At 41.8% G+C, this 22416-nt stretch overlaps 1 protein-coding gene across 2 annotated transcripts in view; it reads left to right on the top strand.

The window, feature by feature from the left end:
• CREB3L2 (cAMP responsive element binding protein 3 like 2) overlaps positions 1-21545 on the top strand; it is an 82762-nt gene extending 61217 nt beyond the window's left edge. For both annotated transcript variants that reach the window (XM_071727078.1, XM_071727069.1), the window contains exons 6-12: positions 472-618; positions 2325-2383; positions 3733-3801; positions 11616-11715; positions 12657-12783; positions 13440-13665; positions 14628-21545. In XM_071727078.1, coding sequence (XP_071583179.1) covers positions 472-618; positions 2325-2383; positions 3733-3801; positions 11616-11715; positions 12657-12783; positions 13440-13665; positions 14628-14703 — 804 coding nt within the window. In that variant the 3' untranslated portion in view covers positions 14704-21545. The remainder of the gene's footprint in view (positions 1-471; positions 619-2324; positions 2384-3732; positions 3802-11615; positions 11716-12656; positions 12784-13439; positions 13666-14627) is intronic.
• Positions 21546-22416: the final 871 nt, after the last annotated feature.

Genomic DNA, 22416 nt, shown 5'->3' with positions numbered 1-22416 from the left:
GCCTCTCCTCTAAGTTTAGACAGGATTCAACAGTGTTATTAGGTTTCTCCCACTATGGATTGTGTTCTGCATTAGGGCCCAGCCCTGCTGGGTTAACTTGTCCCTGGTAGATCTGAATCTGTCATCTTGTCTTGTCAAAAGCCAGTGGTGATCTTTAGGGAGGGATTTTCTGTAGCATTTCTCCTCTCCCTTTTCCTGTTCGAGCCAAGGGAAGTTTTACTGTTGGCATCAGTGCGTGCAGAGCTGGGCTGAGATCAACTTTTTTGAGGGAATCCTGTCCCAAAGGTTCGGTCTCTGAATTGAAGCTATCTTAAAGGTCTTCCCCTTCCATGCATTCCCAATTGCAAGAAAGTGCTGTGTTAGTAGGCAGAGTCCCCTGTGATGTGGGAAAGCTGCTGCATCTCTTCCTTAGCACCCTTTTCTCTAGGGCTGTGTAAGCTTACTGTTAATTCATTTCTATGACACTTGCAGAAATTACAGGGGACTGGCCCGCTGATCCTGACAGAGGAGGAGAAGAGAACACTGATAGCAGAGGGGTACCCAATCCCTACCAAACTGCCCCTGACAAAAGCAGAAGAGAAGGTGCTGAAGAAAATTCGCAGGAAAATAAAGAACAAGGTAAATGTTAGTTAGCTTTGCTGAGGAGTTCCTACTCATCTTTCATATAAAAAAAATGCTGCAATAGCTCTGCAGTAATGGTCTGTGTACTGTTGAATGCTGTAAGATGTCTTCTAACAAAGTGTTGTTCTTTGTTCCTAAACACATCCATCAAATTGTCTATCACTGTGACAGTGTGCCTCTGTTTAGGTATTTACCTGAACAGTTGAACAATAGAGTATTTAGCAAGCAAGGTATCACGTTGCTGTTGCTTGACTTCACTTTAAGAACAGTACAACCCTATCCTTATGGTAGGCAAAGACCTCTGTATTCTTTCTGTGGTGATGAAGGTGTTCTTTCTGCTGTTTCATGTTTTAAAATTTGACTGTGTATTTCAGTGCCCTAGTCTTTTGATCACTGAATTCTATGACCTTTAAATGAATGGTTGGTACCAAGGCTGTGAAATGCCTTATAGGTATTTTCTTTCCTCCAGCACAGGGAAAGGGAGGAAAGCATTTTATTTCAGACCCAGCAAACTCACTTTTCTAGAGGATATTAGCACATCTTTGAAGATTAATGCATTCTGTTGTTGGTTTTGCAGATAGAGGTGTAAATTTGCCCACACTGAATTAAAATTTGGTCTTGTAATATACTTTTTTCAAAAGTTTTGGAAGTGACCTTTTGTGTTTTATGTACTACTTTCATATAATTAGAGTTATTTATATTGGAGGGGATGTCTGGAGGTCCTTTAGTCCAGCTCCTTGCTTTGAAAGCAAGGGTCATGATGAAAGGGTCATCTAAGACCAAATTGCTTAGGGATTTGTCCAGTCATGTTTCACTGTCTCAAAGGTTAAGAAGTCCCCAGCATCTCTGGGTGATCTGTTCCCAGATTAGGCCACTCTTGTGGTAAAAACAAATTAGAATTCTAATGTCCCTTGTTGCAACTTGCATTTGATGCCTCTTGCCATTTTGCTGTATGCCTCTGAGAAGACTCTGTGACATCCTCTTTGCTATGAGGTGGTTGATGACAGCAATAAGATTCCCTCCTTGGCCCTAAATCTGAACAAATTCAGCTTCTCTACCTCTCCTGATAATGGCATTTGCTCCATCATACTTATTATAGGAGTGGTCCTTCTCTGGGATGCTTCTGTACTTCCGAAGTATTTCTTTCAGAGCCAGAAACTGTACACTGCACTGTGTACAGTAAACTGTGATCTTATAGGCACTGAATAGAGGGGAAGAACCACTTCTCTCGACCTTTTAGCTATAGTCTTGTTAACATAGACCCAGGCATCTTTGCTGTGGGGCTGTATTACTAACTTATGTTTGACTTGTCCATCTGGACATGCAAGATTTTTTCTACAAAGCTGCTTTCAAGCACATACAAGGGGTTTTTCTTCTCTCAGATGTAGGGCATGGTCTGGGGACCATTTTTTAGTATTTGTTGTAGGATACTCTCTCCAGATTAATCTGATGTGCTTTTTAAGGTGAGATCTGTAAGAGCAAGGAACAATCTTCTTTGCTGCTGAGGGGAACAGTTTTGCTTCAGCATGTGGAAACAGACCAAGGCAGTGCTTTGCTTACCAAAATAGAAACGAGAACAGCATGGAGGCTTGAATCTAATAACATCAAGGCTTTACCAGTTTATTAATTCATTACTGATGTTGGGGGTTTTTTGGGTTTTTTTTCTATGTAAATATTTGCTGTTTTTCTTCTTTTTCCCTTAGATCTCTGCCCAGGAAAGCAGAAGGAAAAAGAAAGAATACATGGACAGTCTGGAAAAAAAGTAAGCCAGCCTCCTTCCTGTTTCAAGCAGTCCAATAGCAGTGGCTGCTGGATTGGGAAGGGATCCAGCTGTTGAGGCTGAGACTGCTTTGTGCACAGAGTGCCAGCTGCCATCTCGTGGTTATAACTAAGAAAAGGCCCTTCTTCTGGCTTGTGCTTGTATGTGTGCTGGGGTGCTGCATTCCTATCTGTGTCTACCTCCAGCACGTTGCTAACGTGCCAGCAGAGGCTTTGGTTTAAAGCAAGAAGGTTTAAATAAAGCAAGACCCATCTGTTGCCTCCTCCTCATGCAGCTCTCAGGACCTCGTGGGTAGGCAGTGTCCGGGGAAAGGTGGATTCAGGGTGGATGTATTCTGTCTTCTAGAGCAGATGGAGACAGAAATAGGAAGTGGGTGAGTCAGGACTGCCTGGGAAAATAAGCAGGACTCAGGAAAACAGCATGTGACCCATCAACTTCCTTTAGTGAGAATGAGCCAAAACCTCAGTCAGTGATTTATATCCCAAATTAGTCTTTCTTCCAACATTGAAGTATTCTGGTATTTCTCTTACGTCACAAGACGGATCTGTTAAACCCCTTGTACCGTTTTTGGTGATATCCTTTTTTTCCTATTTCTTTATGGATGAGTCTTGCTTTCTCAAAGGTATTCTTGGGAAGTTCCACCATATACATACAGATAGCAAATCTATTTCCCTTTCCCTTTTTCTCTTCTTGAAGCTATTCTGGCTGGTCATGTTTGGCTTTTTACGAGTACCATATTTTTACTTGGGCCTATTTTGTGGCATGTCATATGATGAACCCACTGTAATTTATTCCAGGGCAGTGTTAAATCAGCACTCTCTTTGAAATCAATCCTTCTGGCTGATTTATCTCCCTAAACTTTAAATTTGAGGATCTGGTTTCAGAAGCATGGCATTTGCTAAATTGCTTGGCATGTCTCATTCTAGCAATGAAATGCACACATTGAACACCTTTGTAGAAAAAAAGCCAAACTAGCTAACAACATAGACATAACATGTTCTGTGACTTTTAAACTATCTGTACCATGCCCTGATGCACAGAGAGTAGCTGAACAGGATCTTTGCTATTGCTATTTCAAGAGGCAAAAATTAGTTACAGCCCATCCTGAGTGAGCTGCAACTGCTGGGATGTAGTTGAGCCAAGATGATTAAGCAGGTGCTCTACAGCTAGTAGTATCTTTTGTGATGTTTTTTACACCATGAAGTATGATTAAAGATTAAAGTTTGTAGATGTAACTTTATTAAATGTAGTCAAGAGCATAGGGCTGTCTGTAAAAGCAAGTTTAATAAATGATTTTTACATTCCTCTTTATTCCCTTGTTCTGTCTTCAGAGTTGAGACTTGTTCAAATGAAAATAGTGAGCTGCGTAAGAAAGTTGAAGTCCTGGAAAATACTAACAGGTAAGGTTTGAAGGGAATAAAACAAAGATGTAGCATGACATTGTAGTGAAAATCTGGAAGCCAAGAGATCAATTGAAATGTGAGGAATAGCTGTGTCTGATCTGGTTAATGTCAAAGAAAGATAAGGAAGGCCAGTTATCATGACTGCAGTGTGACAAAAAGCGTAGTGTCTTGGGTCTTACACTGTCTCCCTAGCCTGTGGTATGCTTGAGAAACTTTTTGCAACTCTTTTTTGAGTTCTTCTACAAGGAAATGTGTTACATAACAAACAAAAAACTTCAGCTCCTCTCTCCAAATTGTCTTTGTTTAGTGAGAAACTGTTTTGACAGGAGACCTTGACCTGGAGCATGACACTTGCAGAAACTACAATGCTGAAGTCCAGGAGTCATTATTAGTTCCTTCTGGGCTATAAGATATCATTGGAATTATTGTGCACCCTTCTAGCCATCTCCCTCAGAATTTCCCTCATTTGGAGAGGAAAATCAACTTTTTGTTTCTTCATTTCTGAAGAAATGGGTGACTCAGTGTTGGCTTCTCAAATGATACGTGGCAGAAAATGTTCAGTAGCTGAGCTTTTAATCAAATGTTAATGGCAAGTGGAATGGCAGTCCTGGCTTGTGCTCACTGTGTTCTCACAATGGCAAACTCCAAGAAGTAGGTACTCTATAAGCCCACTGTTCACACCTAGTTCAAGGCATTAGTAGTGATGTTGAATATTACCACAGAACAGAACATGATGGCAGCACTGAAGTGTGGGAGGGGGATTGGTTTTGAAGATAGGGCCCACAATCATGGAAAATGGCCCTAGAGCTTGTCTGGCAGCCAGTGTATTGCTAATTGAGTGGCATGTGTTGTTTCCAATCTCCAGATTCAATCTCTAATTTCATGGAGCCAGACCCTGTAGCACTGAAATTTGCTGGAGAGTCTCTCCCACACACTGCTCATGCATAAAGACATCTGCTGCTTCTTTGAAGAGAGCCAAACCATTTCTGTGCCTCTTGTATCTTCCTCCAGGGTTTTATATAAAAGAACCAGGAATTGTTCTGTAGGTGTAGAGTAGGGTTTTCTCTCCCAGGTTCTGTCCCAGGAGGTGCTGAATCCAGCTGCTCTAAGGAAGGGTGCAGCTGTGGGTTAATCACTCAGGACAAGGTGTTGTCAAGCCTGGAGTTCTTCTCTCCACTCCAGCTAAATTTGGCCAGCTTTTTTTTATTTCAGAGTTGTTGCAGATGTGGTCATGAGAACAGCTTTGTTGGTACTGTCTGTTGTTTTAGACAGGACCTTTAGCATCTTCTTTATTATTTGATTACCTTAATTCTCTTGTGCTAAGCACTTTTAAACTATAGCTAATTGGATCCTTTGTAGTCTTTGTATGTGTGATGAGTTGCTTTTCTTCCCTCTGCAACAGCATTGATACTGATTTGTAATCTCCTGCAGAGGAGCTGATGTTCCTGACCCTCTGCACAGAAATTCTTCTAATTCATGGTGATGCTGTTTTTTAAATTTAGATACAAACCGTTGAAGCTTCACACTGAAGTACTGAGAAATTTGTAAAAGTGCCTGCTTTCATCAAGCCTGAATTATGTAATATACCACATTATTGGGTTTTGTGGATTATTATGGTTTTTTTCACCTTAACCCCAAAGAGACACTTTTCTTATTTAGAGTATAATTGTGCAACTGTCTCATTAAAAGAATGGTTCTAGGCCAGTGTTCAGTGTGCACTTTATCCACTTCTTACAGTGTGTTCAGAATGTCTGGTTTCCTCATTGGTATTTGCATAGAGCCTTTATGTGGCATCCAGAAGGTGTTCAAATGTTTTTTAATTTGTCTTTGCAGCATCCTGTACTTCCATCTCCTAAGTGCAGTCAAGAATCAAAGTTTAAAGCAGTAATTTTCAAAATTATACAGTGTCAGTTTATTCTTGAATGCCCAGATATAAATGTTTAGGACTTTATTTCTCCAAGTGCTTAGCACACAGTCACACACATGTATCTTATTTAATATGCCCAAAACAGAGCCTCGGGTGGCTTTAGTTGCAACTTAAAGTGTTCAGTGCAGTAAAAAATAATGATGTTGTTGAAGGTCTCATCTTAAAGATCTACAAACACTAGAGCTGGTCTTTTATTGTGAAAAATTGTAAGAGTGGAAGAAAGATAACAGGAATGTATGAGCTGTGACTACATGTAAAAATGCTTAAGCATTCAATGTGGATTTGAAGTCAAAGATAGGGTTTTTTTACATTACTGGAAAATTTGCCTATACCTGCTTACTGAAAAGTTTATGTTTATGTATATGCTGTTACTCAGTATCATATTTTTATAGTCTGGCTGGAGCTGAGAGGAAATGAAAGGAAATTTCCAAAGCATACAACCATTGAACAGCAAAGTTTTCTTTCAGTGTGTGCCATCAGTATTTTAGACCACGTTATTCTATCTATGAAACATCTTTTGTACAGATACATACCTGAGGCTTCAGGGAAACCCTGCTTGCATTTCAAAATCTGGCTCCAAACCATTGAAACACTAGGATTTCTTCTGGTAAAAATGTTCCTATGTTATTCTCAGTAACATGAAAAAATCTAGAAGAATCTTCCCTGAGAGACTGTTTTAGCCTGAAATTCTGGATCTGAAAAGATGTCATGTAAAAGGTGCAAGTGTGGTCAAAACTTTTGCATCCAGAAGCATCTCCTTTAAGGTTTATGCATCTTAAAAAGCAAGGCAGGAGGCTGAGGATCAAGATGCAGGGGAGTTCTTCATTCTCATTACTCTGAGTGGGTGACTGCAGCATTTTTGACATCTTTAGTATTAGAACACTAGCATATGTTTCCTCTCTGAATTTATGTGACTCAGTCCTTTAAAAGAAATCCATCCAAGTTTCTTTCTAGGCCATTTGTTCAAAATTAAGGAAGCACATTATTACAGGCATATCTGTTGTGTCTTGTACCCACAAATGAGCCAGGCTTTCTTTGGTTTGAGTAGCATCTCAATATGGGGCACTGCTATCTTAGAAAGCTCAGGGTTTGAGAAGAATCTGGCACGAAGAGTTGAACGGGCTTGTCCCAGTCACCCAGAGGGTTTGATCCTCAGCAAAGCCAGACAGAGAGGGACCTGGGAGTCTGGATTGACAGGAAGCTGAACATGAGCCAGCAGTGTGCCCAGGTAGCCAAGAAGGCCAATGGCATCCTGGCCTGTATCAGGAACAGCGTGGCCAGCAGGTCCAAGGAAGTGATTCTGCCCCTGTACTCAGTGCTGGTGAGGCCACACCTCGAGTCCTGTGTCCAGTTCTGGGCCCCTCAGTTCAGGAAGGAGATTGAGGTCCTGGAGCAGGTCCAAAGGAGGGCAACCAGGCTGGTGAAGGGACTCAAGCACAGATCCTATGAGGAGAGGCTGAGGGAGCTGGGACTGTTCAGCCTGGAGAAGAGGAGGCTCAGGGGAGACCTCATCACTCTCTACAACTACCTGAAAGGAGGGTGTAGCCAGGGGGGGGTTGGTCTCTTTTCCCAGGCAACTCTCAGCAAGACAAGAGGGCACGGTCTCAAGTTGTGCCAGGGGAGGTTTAGGTTGGACATTAGAAAGAATTTCTTTACAGAGAGGGTGATCAGGCATTGGAATGGGCTGCCCTGGGAAGTGGTGGATTCTCCATCCCTGGAGATATTTAAAAAGAGCCTGGATGTGGCACTCAGTGCCATGGTCTGGTAACTGCAGCGGTAGTGGATCAAGGGTTGGACTTGATGATCTTTGAGGTCCCTTCCAACCCAGCCAATTCTATGATTCTATGATTCTATGATGCTGTCATATTTTCACACTGGGACTGAAGGCAGAAACTGCAAATGATCTAGGGGGTTGAATAAGGTCCCTGAGACCAGCATTGTCTGGTTGGGAGCAGTTACTGTTTGAGGTTCAGGGCAGTACTGAAGCATCTGGTGATGTGCATGACATAAAAAATTACTTTTGCTTTTCACTTCTCTTGAGTTTGTATTTATAAATATATTGATTATTGCTTTTGCCATGGAAATGGTAGACATAGGATCCAATTAGCATATGGGTGAGAGTTTCACACATGAACAATGCATGCTAGTAGCTGCTTGAGTTTCTCCATTACTCTCAGTAGTAGTGACTAGAAAGTTGTGGAGATTCCACTCTGACAGGCACCTTAAAGGCCTTTAAAGTTTTTTAATTTTTCATGCTCCTGCTCAAGCTGCTGTTACAACTCTCAGTCATCTAAAGACTGAATTGCATATCAGCCTGAGCTGATAAATGATAGGGTTTATCATTACCAAAGCTGCCAGACATTACTTATTTGGGTAGCTGTTACTTTATTTGAGGCTGCTAAAGTGATTTTCAAGGATCTGGATTTAAATTGCATGAGATATCTTGCACTTCATCTCCGACCACCCTTATAATAGTTGGCAAAGCTTCACAAACCTGAAGCAACTCTTCGTTTTCAAAGCAGCAGGCCAGTGGGTTTTGTTTTATTTTATTTTGTTTTGTTTTGTTGTGGGTTTTTTCATGCTGAAACATCTTTGATGAAAAATCCCTGGATTTTTTTCTTTAGTTCAAATGAGGAAAAAATGTGGAATTTTTTCTGCTTTGAGGTATTCTGATCTTTCAGAGAAATCCTTGCTTTGGGATTTGCTCTTTTTCTTACAAACAGGACTGGCAGAGAAGGAATCTGTGTGCTGGAAGACAGAACAATTTTTCTTCCACCTTATCAAAATCAGGTTTTGTTCCTCACGAAGTAGATAAATCTTGATCAACAGAAACAATGTTTGGCATCTCCTCGAAGCTGCCTTTTTTGTTTAAATCAGTGTTGAATTTTAAACATAAACACTGGATTGAAGAAGCCTCCCAGGTGGCAAGGTCCTGGAGTGACAAGCTTCCTCTCCTTTATCAAATTGTCACTGGAAGCAGAGGGGAAGCCTTGACTTACTCCTTACTTTGATAGTGGAAGGGGCTTTTCTGAAGATGTAGATGTGAATGTGCACACAAAGCCAAGGCATCACAGGCAGAGTGATTTTGCTGGCAGTTTGTGGAAGGAAGAGCAGGGGTCTTCAGTCACTTTACAGCTTTCCTATGAGGTGCTTCTATTTGGCAGGGAAAAGCGTGAAAGCACGTTCACACCTCCTACAGAGGTGGTCCTCTAATTGAATAGCACTGGGAAATGTGTCAGACAGTGAAAATAATCCCTGTGGGTGCAAATCCCCTTATGCACACTGCCTTGGGATTGCATTTTCTCCTGTTAGAACTTAGCCATAGCCAGTGTGTTTCACTAAAAGCATTTGTGGCCTTCCTGCTCATATTTAGTGGAAACATTTTTTTTTTTTAATTTTTTAAACTTAAGTCCTTCTTCTGCTGAGCAGAGACCTGCTCCTTTTCCCTCTCTTAGTTCACATCATCCCTGCAGCTGTAAAATAACAATGAATGGAACTTTTTGCATGGGAAAGGAGAACTTTTGATCTCGGAAGCCAGTCTTCCACCATTCCTGATGCAAACAGAGAATAAAAAGGTGTACCCCATTTTAATGGTGGCAAGGTGAACTGCTGTCATCTTTGAACAAACTTTTTTCTTGATCTTGCTTCAGCTCTTGTTTTTATAAGGTTTGAAAATGCACCTATAGTCTGCAAGCTGAGTCCTTGTCTGCTGAAAAGATGGTAATTCTGCTTAAACAGATAAATTACTTGGAAAAGAAAGACATTTTGTATGAAGGTAGTTGGCAAATCAGGTGATGGATGAATCTTCCTCTGTGTTTAGGAGACCTCAGCATACCTGCCTAGTTACATTTTCCAAACAGAGAGTGTTTTGGAATCAGCTCTCTGGGCCCACTCTGTCCATCAGGTTTTTTTAATTGGCCATGAAAAGGCAGAGATCAACAAAGGGAGGAGAATTGCCTCATTTCTCTTTATTTCCTCACCATCCATTAGCTGTTTTCTCACTGACACCTCTACAGAAAGTGGAAAGAATAACCAGCATTTTAAGGGTGCTGCTCCTGCTGCTGCCAGACCCCAAGCTGGGGAGGAGGAGAGCATTTTTTTCCCTGCTCTGCAGAGCAGGCCAGTCACTCAGTCCTGAAAAAAGGGAAAGATTTAGTCTTCTATAATAGCATGGAGATTTCAGGGTTAAAAAGGCATTGCTGTGTAACATAGCTGGTGATGTATAGTGGAAGTACTGTATGCAGCATGTTCTGTGCCAGAAAATTAAATATACCATGTACACAAGTCTTTTTGAACCCCATGCCAAGGAGTGGATGTGAGGAGGAACTGGGGAGAAGTGCAGAAGGGAACAAAGAATTGGGATGGTCTAATTTATGTGATGGACAGTGTTTTCATCTCTTAATTTGCCTGTGGGCTCAAATAGAGAATATAGGACTGAATTAAAACAAACCACTTTCCTTTTTTAAATTCCGTGTTGCAGAATAAACCATGCTCCCAAGAGTATGCAAGACATCCTTCCTTAATAAGTTGAGAAGGATCTGCTGGCCCAGATAAATCTGTTCTGTGAGAATGCCTTGAGCTCATTTCAGAATGCATTCCTGAAGTCCTTGAATTCATTAAACCCTAATTAGCAATGAGCATTGATGATTAAAAAAATCTATAATAATAAGCAGACTGGTGTATATTGAGCTGTGAAGGCACCTCTGGGTCTGTCCTACAATTAGCTTTTAGCCAGTTTGATCTTAAAATAATCCTTCTATTTTCTCTGACATCCTGACCTTGCCTCTTGCTTTACCATTTGACGTCACAACTTCCAAAGCTGTTGTCTGGAGTTTTGTGGGGGTTACCTTCTGCAATAGGTTGCAAGAAGAGAAGTAGCAGTGAAAAGTAAAATTGGAAACAAACAGCAGAACTAAAATGTTGATGCAAAATTGTGCTACACTTTACTCTGTCGAGGACAGGCATCTGGGTTGCTATTTGTCTGTAAAAAAAGCTTTAATGAAAACAAAATGAACACATCTGTGAAAACTCTGTATTAATCATTCTCTGGGATAACTTCACAATTAAATGACTAGTATCCTGCCTGTAGTGATGCTAATACAGAAGAAAAAAACCAGCCAGATAGACAGGAGATTATCTTCCTGATCTGAGACTGTTGACTCCAGACAGCAACACAAGAACTGGCATTGTGGTTGGGACCTCTGAAAGATGCAGAGTAGCCACTTGAAGTATCTGATTTTTGTCTACTCCTGAAGGATTTAGCAAATAGCAATGAAGTGCTTTATTTAGGAGAACAATTTGAGAAATGGGGTCTGTGCCTATGCCTGGCTTTAGGACCTCTTTTAAAGTGGTCAAACATGTGGTTCAACCACTGTACAACAGGTTTTCAGAAAAAGGAGGTATCCATATACCTCTGTCACCGATTAGATCAGTTATAAACTTGCCACTGCACCTTTGTAAATACTGGTGAAAGTCCTGCTGGATTCATGGCATAGAACCAGGTTATGTATGCAACTAATCACTTGTGTATTGAGCAGCTTCAGTTTACATGCTTACCAGATTCACTTCTCATAGAAACAGCAAAAATACAGTTTTTATTTGTAAGAGCCTTCTGAAAGTGCTGATGAAGTCCTTGTTTGGGAACTGTGGCCCATCAGTTGAGGGAAAGGCAGATGATCTTTTTGAAAGCTCCAGTGTTTGTACATGAAAAAATCTTGGAAAACTGAAACGTTCCTTGCTAGTAACTTCAAGGGAAGGACTTTAACTACCTGTACTTTGTCATAAATGCTGTATTATCACCAGAGGTGGAATTTGAAGCAAAAAGCTGTTTAACCAACAAGTAGATCAATGAATTTGATGCCTGTCTCTTGTCTTTGCTTTCCAGAACCCTTCTGCAGCAGTTGCAGAGACTCCAAGCTATGGTTGCTGGGAAAGTGTCCCGTTCCTGTAAGGCAGCCAGCACACAGACAGGGACCTGTCTTATGGTGAGTGTCCCTGAAACTGGGAATTGTAGGGCAGTAAGAATCTCTTTCCACAAAAGCACCATCCCCTGTTCTGCGCAGCCCCCACTTGCAAATTCTCAGCTTGGTAAAGTTCCCTTCAAATTTTGATGCTTAATTTTGAGGTAGGTGATACTTCTGGCTGATGAAGATTAATGATTGTGGGAAGGCATTTAATTCTTGTGGTGACTGGGCCTCTGCTTTTGATTGCATGCTGCAGTGATGAAAAAAGGAGCACTGCTCCTCTGAGTAACATGTTTTATTATTCCCTACAATATCGTAGGTGAGAAATGGTGTCCAGGGTTGTAAAATGAGAACGAGGGTGACTTTTCAATGCTTGGTTCTTTTGATACCAGTAAAAATAATTTTGCTCATCCAAAATAAAAATATGACCAAAGCTATGAATCTACCTCTGTCCTATTTCAGTAATACCCAGGATAAGAAAAGAATTAGAATGAAACTTTTCCTGTTTTCCTCCATAGACACAGCCAGCAAGTTCCCTTTATACTAGTGCTATAAATTGATAGAAATTATTTTCAAGGCCTAAGCTGTACTCCTTGTCTGCTAGCTCCTCTGTCACTTTGAAGCAAGACTGGAGCCAGCACCAGAAATAACCTTGGAAATTCCTGACAGTATCTGCAAACCACACATGGTGGCTGTGTCTGCTTTTCTACTTTGGGAGTAAATAGGACTATGGACCAAAGTGGTGGCAGACATTGAAAACAAAGTCCAGTTGAAATGTGCCCTTTAAATCACCAAACTGTTATTTTAGATGTGCTTTTGCTAGGATACACTGTATATAGTCATGAAATGAGGCCTCAAATGATCTGTTTTGAAGATGTATCAGATCTGATTTGTGTTTGTTAGTTTTGATGTGGGTGTGTTGGCCAAGTGCACTTATCCCTTCTGCATCCTCCTTTTGCCAGATGGTGGTGCTATGCTTTGCAGTAGTTTTTGGCAGCTTCTCTCAGAGCTATGGGCCATATTCTTCTGCTACAAAGATGGTGTTGCCCAGGCAGCATTCCTCACCAGAGTCCTACACAGACTCCATTGGTAAGTGACAACTATCTCAGTCTTGCTCTCTGCTTGGTTGTGCTTTGACATTTGTTTTCCACCCCCATCCCTAACCCCTTCCTCAGGCACCTCTTTCTTTTCTGCTCCTAAGCAGGCCATTCATTGATATACCTATGTATTTCAAAGGCTACCTTGGCAAGATGTTCTGTTGCCAGAAAACTGCACAGATATGGGCAAAGCCTTTCCCTGCTAGGCTGCTTGGTACTTTACTCGGTTTAAAGCCTTTCTGTTTCCATTTGTGGAACTAAAACTAGTGGTCTGTAAAAGATAGCAGGATTTCTGTTTGGTAGCCAATGCTCATGCTCTTAAAATGCACAGCTGATGGTAGCTGGTGTTTCCTTTACCAGTGCCAACAAAGGGTCCAAGTGGGAAACAGTTGGTATTGCATACTCATAATTTACCAGCTGTTTAAACCATATATTACCAAAGTGATTGGTTTGTTTTTTTAATAGTTCAGAGGTTTTTGGTCTCTACCATCTTTCCTCAGTGATCAAATTACCAGTAAATCCCTGTGAAAAAAGAAAACCTTTGCAGTTTTAGTTCTTCTCTAATGGTTTCCCTTTCCTGAAATGACCAGGGCTGTTCTCTGAGTTGCCCATTTTTGATCTCTTTTTGCCTTCTGTCTTTGTATGCAGTGAGGTCAAGGAGTCTGCTCATTTATGAAGAGCCTCACCAGCTCGAGGAGTCGTCGAGCCCCATCTCCTTTGCAGATCCCAATGAGAGGCAAGCAGACACCTCCAAGTACCCAGCACTGTCCCTGGAAGCCATGCCAGGGGGACAGCAGGATGAAATCATGCAGTTCACAATAGCCAACGAGACGAGGCTGGAGAAATCAGTGCTGCTGGGCCTGCAGCAGCACAGGTGAGTGCAGGGGGGGCTGCTTGCCATGCCAGTGTCCAGCATCACTGGCATCTGTGCCTGGAGGTCAGCAATAAGACCAGGGGCTCAGTTATGCTGGATGCTGTGGAGTATGAAGAATTCAGTCTCTATCTGGAGATACTATTATTATTACTGTTATTATTATTATTATATTGTTATTATATATTATTATTATTGTTATTCTGGAGAAGGGGTTGCAACAATGTTGTAGCTACCTTGTTTCTGCCAGAAACCCAACACCACTAAGCCTGCTAACTGTGCCTGCTCACTTCTTTAAGCACTTACTTCTGTCTCTTCAAAAGGATCAAGCTTTTACCAGTTGGGTGGAAGCGTGAGGTTGTGACTCACTGGGCTTTCTATGAGGTTAGGGTGTGAAAAGCTGGAGCTTCTCGCAGCAGTGATCTTACTAAAACATTACTGGGGAAAGTTTAAAGGACCCTGTCTTAAGAGACAGACCTGCAGAGTTATCTGAACTACTTAACAGAGAGTTCTTTCGTAATACTTTTTTTTAGTTATTATTTAGGGTCAGTGCAAGTTTTTGGATTTCTGAAAAGAAAGAGATTGAATGGTTTAAATGTGTCTGCAGTTTTCTTTCCACTGTACCTCTTCTTGTACTGCCACTGTCCTGTTGGCCCCGGTCTTAGTCTCTGCTATCAAACAGTGGCAAGCACACCAGACACCAGAGAGAGGGATTTTGTTTGGAAGGATGTTACTCTAAGAGCTAGGATGAGCCATATCACCCCAAGCATGCCTTCTGAGCTCTTGTCTAGAAGTTATACTTGGAGCCAAAGAGCTGATTAATTGTTTTTTACCATACTCCAGCTGATAAGCACCTGGTGAATACTGAGTGCCTTTTTACCATTAGCCAGTTTAAGCTGAATATGTATTTTTAAAAATTACTATTAGCATTAACCTTTGGGTTTTTTTGCTTCTGTTCCCTGCAGAGTCAACTCCGAACTAGAAGGAAATGAAACACTGAAGATAATTGAAATAGATAGAAGAGTCAACGCCACCTCTTAAAAATAAAAAAGGCCTTTTTTTCTTGACTTCCCTCTTTCCCATATGTTTTCAACCAAAGTCCCCATGACTCTTGTCATCCTTAGTGAACCAAAGCACAAAAGAGAGGGAGTTCAACTTCTGCATTGACTGGTGAGGCTGTGACTGCAGATGGGATCTCTTCTCTTTGTAACTCCCCTCCTCACTTCGCACACAGTCTCTGTCTTTGCTTTTATTCCTTTCCTGTCTAATACTGGCAGGGCAGGTTTGAATTATGGTGGCAGATGATGCCAGCAGTGTGCCAGTGACTGGTGGGTGGGTGCGGGCATGCACACATCCTCATCTGAGCACAAAGACATTTCTGAAGAAGAGTGAAATATGCAAAACCGATGGGAACATGTGGGGGATGGGTTTCTTGGGAGAAGATAATTGAGAGAAAGAGGAGGTGCAGCATGATGCTACTCAGAATCTAATGACAGCTCCATGCCTGCTGCACTTGAGCCTTTTGGGGTGACTGAGAAGCAGGTGTGTAGCCTGCTTCTGAAGGGACAAGAAAGGACCCTGACCCTGACACTGCTGAGTTAACAGCACAGGCAGGAGCAGGGTGGGTGATGTTGGTGCTGCATTGTCATCCTCTGTGTCTCTCTCTTCTGCCCTTCAGCCTCTTTCTCATTTAGTGGGGTAGGTTTCTCTCTGGGTTGAAAGCAGGCCTGGTAGGCTTCCCTCCTTGCTCCTAGTCTTGTGGAATTCAAGCAAAGATCAGTTGCTGTCTTGTCACACTTTGTGTGGGAGAATTACACTAGTTTAACTAAATCTGTTTAGAAAGCAGGCTTTGTTAAATTTATGCAGTGTTTTGGATGGATGTCCTTTAGTCTTCTTAAGGCTAATCTGTTTATATTCAATCGGTTCCTTTCCAACAAACTAAATCAATCTAAGGCTTAAACCAGAAGTGCCTCCTGAGAGGACCATATGAATTTAATTTATTGGCTTCTAGATGCATTGACAGAATTTCTTTTGTAGACCTGGTCAGATTGTCCTGTGTTTTCCTTTCCTTGCCATCTTCCTGTTACTGTTGTAAATAGTATTTATTAGCTTTGCAAAGTTTTGTTCGGGCAGTCACAATGAAGCAAACTGAGCTTCCCTAACCCTGCAAGTGGTCTGGGCAAACTCTGAAATCAGACACACAAATATCACTGAACATCCATTCTCTCATCCCAAACCTGAACTGTGCAAAAAGAAAGCCATGTGTCTTATCTCCCTCCTACCGCGTTTGCCAGAGGTGTGATCTTAGATCAACTGCTTAGCTGAAGAGGTAGGGAAATGTGCCCCATCTAGGCACAGTTCAGACTGGAGGTGGTAATTATTCTATTAACTGTAAGGCAAGACAGCCTCTGACCTGAGGAGTTGGTGGGAGATGAGGCAAACCAGGGATGAGATGGGCACATAGGGAGGGGGAGTGGCTGGCCCATGTTCAGTGGAAAAGCCAAGAGCAGTATCCAGGCCTGATCCTGGTCCAGTACTCTTCTCCCTGCTTTTTTTCCACCTTGTCTCATGTTGCCTTTAAGGGTTCTCCCTCTCTCAGTACCCTGGTCATGCCTTTGCCCATGCTGTGCTTTTTGTAATTTGTCTTTGCAGTGGCACAGTTGAACCTGTGGCTGGAGTAGAGCAGAGTTTTATGTGGCTAATACAGAAGGGTACTCAGACTTCACTGAGGATGGATTTAATATGAAAACCCTAATTCAGCAGGCTAGCATAGCTCCTTTACAATTTACCAGAAGAAGTAAATTTTTAAAAAGTGTAACAAATTTTGAAGCTCCTTTTTTTCTTTTATTTTTTTCCTAATGATAAATAAGGGAAAAACTAACCTAGCCTTACAAGTAATTTTTTACCATGTACAGTAGATATTTCCTGCAACTATTCTATTTTGTAAAATATTGGATTTGTATTTTATTACAGCAGCTGCCACACCAGCTTCTTTCTTGTTCTTCATTCTTCTTAGACTTTGTTCCTTTGGTATCCTATTTTGCCACCCTCAGGCCTCACTCAAAACTCAGTGAAATGAATGGAAAGAATTGGGTGATTTACAGGGGGCTGTGGATCAGCCCCTACTGTGCCATTTTAATAAGGTGTTTCACAGTAGGGACAGTGAAACATCTGCCTGACTCCATGAGCTAGCAATGAGTTTTGGTGTACAGATGTGCTTTCTAGATAATTCCCCATTCTTCTGTGTAAGTGCCTTTTATTATTTTACCTTTGGTGGCAATGAGAGGAGAAATCCTGTTGTAGTCTTTTTTCCAAGTGTTCCAAGCAGGTTCACCTAGGGCAGGGAGCACAGGATGGTGTCCAGGCAGGTTTTGAATGTCTCTGGAGGGAGACTCCATGACCTCTCTGGGCAGCCTCAAAGTAAAAAAGTTTCCTCAAGTTAATATGGAACTTCCTGTGCTCAAGTTTGTGCCCATTACCTCTTATCCTTTTCCCTTCACAGTGATCCTACTGGGTCCTCTGTATCATTCCAGTGTCCAGCAACAGCTTTTGTATGGTTTTTTTTTTTAATGATTTAAGGCATCACATAAATAGTGAGCACTGGTGGTTGCCACAAGGGGTGGCTGCATTGCTTAGCCACATGAGGTCAGCAAAGTGACAGGTGAAAGCTGGGATTGACCCTTACAGTCAGTGTCATAGGTTAGAAAATTCCTTAAAATGTCTCTTTTTCTTAGAGCACCCATGGTTTTCCACCTCTGAGGGCAGCTGAAGGGTTAAGTCTTCTGCAGAAGAGGCCCCAGGTGACTGAACATAACACTGCTCTGACTTACACATTTCTCACTGTGCCTAAGTAGGAGGCCACTCTGCCTCAGATCATGCCCATTACCAGTTAAATGGATCACCTCCCATTGCAGATTTGGCTGGCCTCACTGTATTAAAACCAAATTTGAATTATTTCTCAATACTTAAACAATTTTGCAAACCCTAAACACTGCTGGCCCCCCTCCAAAACCTACTGCACTTTAGTTTGCTTAATTTGGGTGCATTGGTTCAAATCTAATTGGGAGATAGTCTGATTGGGAGCATTTTGAACTGGCCACAGTCTGGGGCTGGCTCTAAACTAATTCATCCAAGCCAGTATGGCCATACCAATTTTCTTGTAACTGTTTGATAATCTGTTTCTATAATCTTATTTTGCGTAATGCTTTAAGTTATTTTTAGGTACTCTTTTGGGGAATCTCTTGATCTAGCACACACATTGCTTGGGGATTTATTGTATTAAATATTACTTCTTTATAATAATGAAAACCTTTGCTTTTCTTTGCTATATTTGTGATAGTTTTTCTTCAGGAGCCTTAATAGAACAGGTTTCTCTGCTAGACTCTAGGGGCCAAAGAATCTCCTGTCATCACCTACCCACAGGCTGTCACACAACAAGGATCTCACAGTCTCCAGAGGTAGTTTCTGGCTGTGTTGCTCACCTTGCAGGGGGACACAGGAGGCAGGAGATGCAATTGCACTGCCAACCTTGGCATTCCAGGGGTGACCCAAGTGTGCCTGGTGATGCACTGCAGGGTGGAGAGGCAGCTGTGTGTGCTCTGTGTTGAGGGCATAGAGAAGGTGTAGTGAGTGCTTTTAATTAGTTCAGCTATGATACTTGAGGTCTTAGCCTTCTGCCAGTATACATTTTCCAGTGAGCTGGTGCTGTAGAATAATCTGCACGTATGGACATGGTAGGCAAAGGCCTTATGTGCTACTTGATTTCCATTTCCTTTAGAGTACTTAACTGATCCTTGGAGTCTTCAGCTGTAACTTTATGCTGCTTGTCAGCACAATTTTATACACAGTAGTAAACTTACCTTTTGGCCTAGAGCTTTAAAGCATGTCTAGATCTGTCAGGTCTTTGCTTCTAGGGAGGTAAGCTTTGAAGGAATGTAGGGCATTATTTTTTTTTATCTGTGTATATTTAAAGAGTATCAAGCAGAGGGCATGTGACAGCTCTAACCTTGTTACCAGTGTGTAGATAATGTTTTTTTTCCCCAGGCTATTTATAGTTCTTTGCTGCATTTCTCATATTTCATCTCTACCATTCAATATTTTTCAGCACAACAGACTAATAATGGATTAGGCTGAGATTCTTAGGCCAGATCCCAGCTGATAGGATGCAGCATGCTTCTCACTTACTGCTTTTGGAGGCTGCAGGGCTGACTTATAATGGCAAGGGACCTCTTCCATATTTCTTGTGTAACAATGTATCTCAACGTATTCTTGATTTTTCTAATGTAGAGCTGAAAAATAATCTGAAAACTTTTCTTATTTGTTGTATTTGGTTGGTTTTTGGTTTGTTTTTTTTTTTTCCCCACCCTGAAGAAACCAACCACTCCTCTACTCCCATCCTTCCAAAGTATCACTGGTGAATTCTGTCTAGACACATTTAGAATGTAGGTCAAGTAAATGAATTATACTAATTGCTACATTGGGAAGGATTTCCACTGAGTATTTGGGCTCTAGATTCTAGCTAATGCCAAGAGGCCATTGTACAAAACCCGTGCAGCTAAGAACAGAAGCACACAGAGTATTTTTATACTCTTGGCGGCTAAAATATTTCTTTCTCAAGTTGCTAATTAGAAAGGGAACATTTTGTATTTTGAAGGTGAAATGGTAGGTCAGTACTTTGTAACTACAAAAGTTGTACTAGCCTATATAGGTAGTGTAGTGCTACGATGCCTTGCTGCTTTGCACTATTAGTCTTAGAGGCAAACAATTTTGGGGGGCTGCAGAGATGAATGAATTGGTGTATGTGTTAAGGCCTCTACGAATAAAATGTGAGGATTCAGGCAGTGGGCCAGGAAACTGTAGCTTTCTCCTGGCCAGAGACAGAGGTTATTCAGGGATATGTTGAGGGTGTGATCCCAGTTAGTACCATGTTACTTAGGTGATAAGCACCTACTGGAGACTCCAGGGTTGAGAGGGAAATTGCCATTTGTTTTTGTGATTTCTGTGGCAAGCCTTTTTCTGCTTTACCAGGGTGTATATATATGAATTGAGTTCCTATGTAGTTGAGTGCATCTTGCAGGAAGCTCTCAGTTGTGATGCTGAAGTGGAGTTTGGATATTCTGTATTACCAGTAGTCTCTGTCATAAAGCCCATCTCCATATTCTTCTTCCAAGAGTTCAAACTGAATAGGTGAGAACAAAACATGGGAAAGATAGATTTGTAGATCTATTTTACAGAAAAGAGTAAAGAAGTGGCAAGTGAAGGGGGACTCATGACATCACAGAGAAACCACCTAGTTTTTCATTCCATAAATCAGCAATGATAGCCTTTTTCATAACTTTCCTCCTTTGTTTTAGCTTTACTCCTCCCCTTGCTCTTTAACACTGTGCAGTCCTCTTTATGCATATCTGACCTTCCTGGTATATACCATTTTCCCTTCCAACCAGCAGGTAAAAATCTTTCTGAACTTTAGCAGCCCATAATTAAGGGAGTAGAAGAGAGGGAGGGAGAAGCTGAGGCAGGTAATCAATTTCTTTTAACAGAACTCTGCTCATATCTGACTTTGCCATATCAGATTTTAATTCAGTGGTGCTGATGTAACTGTGTCTTGCTCTCCTCCTTTGTACAGTTAGCACGACTGAGTGTGAGCATGTGTGCCTCTGTGCATGTGTGCATGGTGAGCAATTAAGCAAAACAAAACCCAAAACACAATTTGTTGGTGTTTTTTTTTTTTTTTTTTTGATGTTGTAAGCCTTGCTAAATACAAGGATCTACCTGTACACACAGGGCACATTCCACTTGGTGCAACAGAAAGTCCAGAAACCTGTTCACATTCCACATCACCGAGCACTCGTAAAAGAGCTGTGTGAGTTGCTGTCTGAAATCTGTCCTGTTCACAACTGTCAGCTGAAGGTTGTTGCACTGTGTCATTTTGTGTTGTGGGTTGTCTGGCCTTTCTGTAGAACAGCTCCAGCTTGGTGCAAAAAAATTATTACTTTAGATTTTATTGTATATTCCAGTGTTGGTTTTGTGCTGCCGAATTAATGGCTTTGAATGTTTTGTGGGTTTTTGTTGGGTTGGTTTTTTTAAATGGTGTAAGTTAGCCTTAAAAAAAGTGGCCCCTGAGAGCTGACAGCTCTTGGAACACAATTCATTGAACTGGTATTCTGGGAGAGGACTTAAAGATCCCTTTCTCATGAGCTCTACAGCCCTAACTTCCCTATGGCTGCAATAAGATGCCAGTGGGGGGGAGCAGCTTGTTCTTGGAGGGCCATGTACACAATCACAGTTTACCTGATAGGTTTCCTGAGGTTTGCTGAGCCTTCCAAGGGTTGGTTACCTGGTGTTGCCCTCTTGAATACATGTACAGAGGGCCAAAACCACTGCCTTGGGCCATGCAAAACAACACCTTGTGACTGTGAGTCACTCTGCATGTGACACCCCTGAGGCATTTAAGCTGATCTTTCCCTCTCTGTTCCAGTGCTTACAGTATGGGCTCCTGCAAACATTTTAAACTATCTAAGTTGAAAGAGATAGTGATCCTAGTGCAAGATCACACCCCCTTAAACTCCTTGGTAAATTCCATTGGAGCCTCTTGTCACTGCAGGTACCTCTCTTCTTTTGCCATAAGTCTGACTCTGTGTATGTGTGTTCAGTGGCCTCTCTATTTTTGTACAAGTGCTGTCATCTGGATACAGTCCCACCTGATTGTTCACACTGTAAACATGTCTGTTGGGTGGAAGGAAATTGCTGGTTTTCCTTTTTAAGTTGTCTCTTTGATTCTATGGGAGAACAGACTACCTGCTTTTGTAGCCTAAACATGTATGTAGCTAAGTATATTATGCTTTACATTTCCTGCAAATAAATATTTTCTTTAGAAAAAGCAAGTACAACTTGTTTGCTTTCCTGATGGCTGGAAAAGATCTGGTCCCTTTGGCTTTCCCAGGTGCATCTGCAACATGACAGACCCCTGGTAATTTAGCATGGAGTGATACATGGAGAAGGTTGAAAGCAAGGCTGTGGGTTTTTACTGAAGCTGGCTGCCCCTTCCTTTTTTTTTTTTTTTTTTCCGAGATTAGGAGAGAATCAGATCCATCAGTAATGGGTGGAAATTTGGTGAAGACTGCTGGCATTTAGTAATGGTAATGGCACTGGATTGCAACTGTGATAGAGCTCCATTAATATTAAATTCTCTCCAAATAAAAGAAAGGACCAGGAAAGCTGATGCTGAAGGGGGTACCAGTCTGCTAGAATGTGCTTGCCCAAATAGCTCCCTGGCAGGTAAGGCCTTTCCCTGCACTGACTTTACACAGGGAAAATAATTGCTTAAAGTGAACTCTTAAAAGACCTCTTTTTGCTTTGGCTTTTTGGGGTTTGGTTCCTCTGCTGGCTTAAGCTCCTTCCTTTACCCAGATTTACCCCTGAGCTTTCTCCAGAAATTCAAGAGCTGCTTTGCCTCTGTGAGCAGTGCAGATTATACCCTGCAGCCCAGAAGCAGCAGCCAGCCAGGGTTGACCTTTTGCTGCTTTGAGTAGGCATGGAAAAAGAAAACACCTCATTTCTTTCGGTCTGGGGACTCTGTGGCTTTGCTGGCCATGTAGGGAACACGGTGATAGATGGCCCAGTGCTCATCTGGAAATCACCCTGCACAGAGCTGGCTTCACAAATGGTAGTCATTTTTATTATGCCCATTTTCTACTGGGAAAGGAACTTGGTATATGAGTACCAGGCATCCATATAATAGCAACCAAGAGTTTA

This window comes from Heliangelus exortis, chromosome 1 (assembly GCF_036169615.1).
Source record: "Heliangelus exortis chromosome 1, bHelExo1.hap1, whole genome shotgun sequence".
NCBI lineage: Eukaryota > Metazoa > Chordata > Aves > Apodiformes > Trochilidae > Heliangelus > Heliangelus exortis.
The sequence above is the reverse complement of the archived record's forward strand: the minus strand, read 5'-3'. Positions and strand labels throughout refer to the sequence as shown.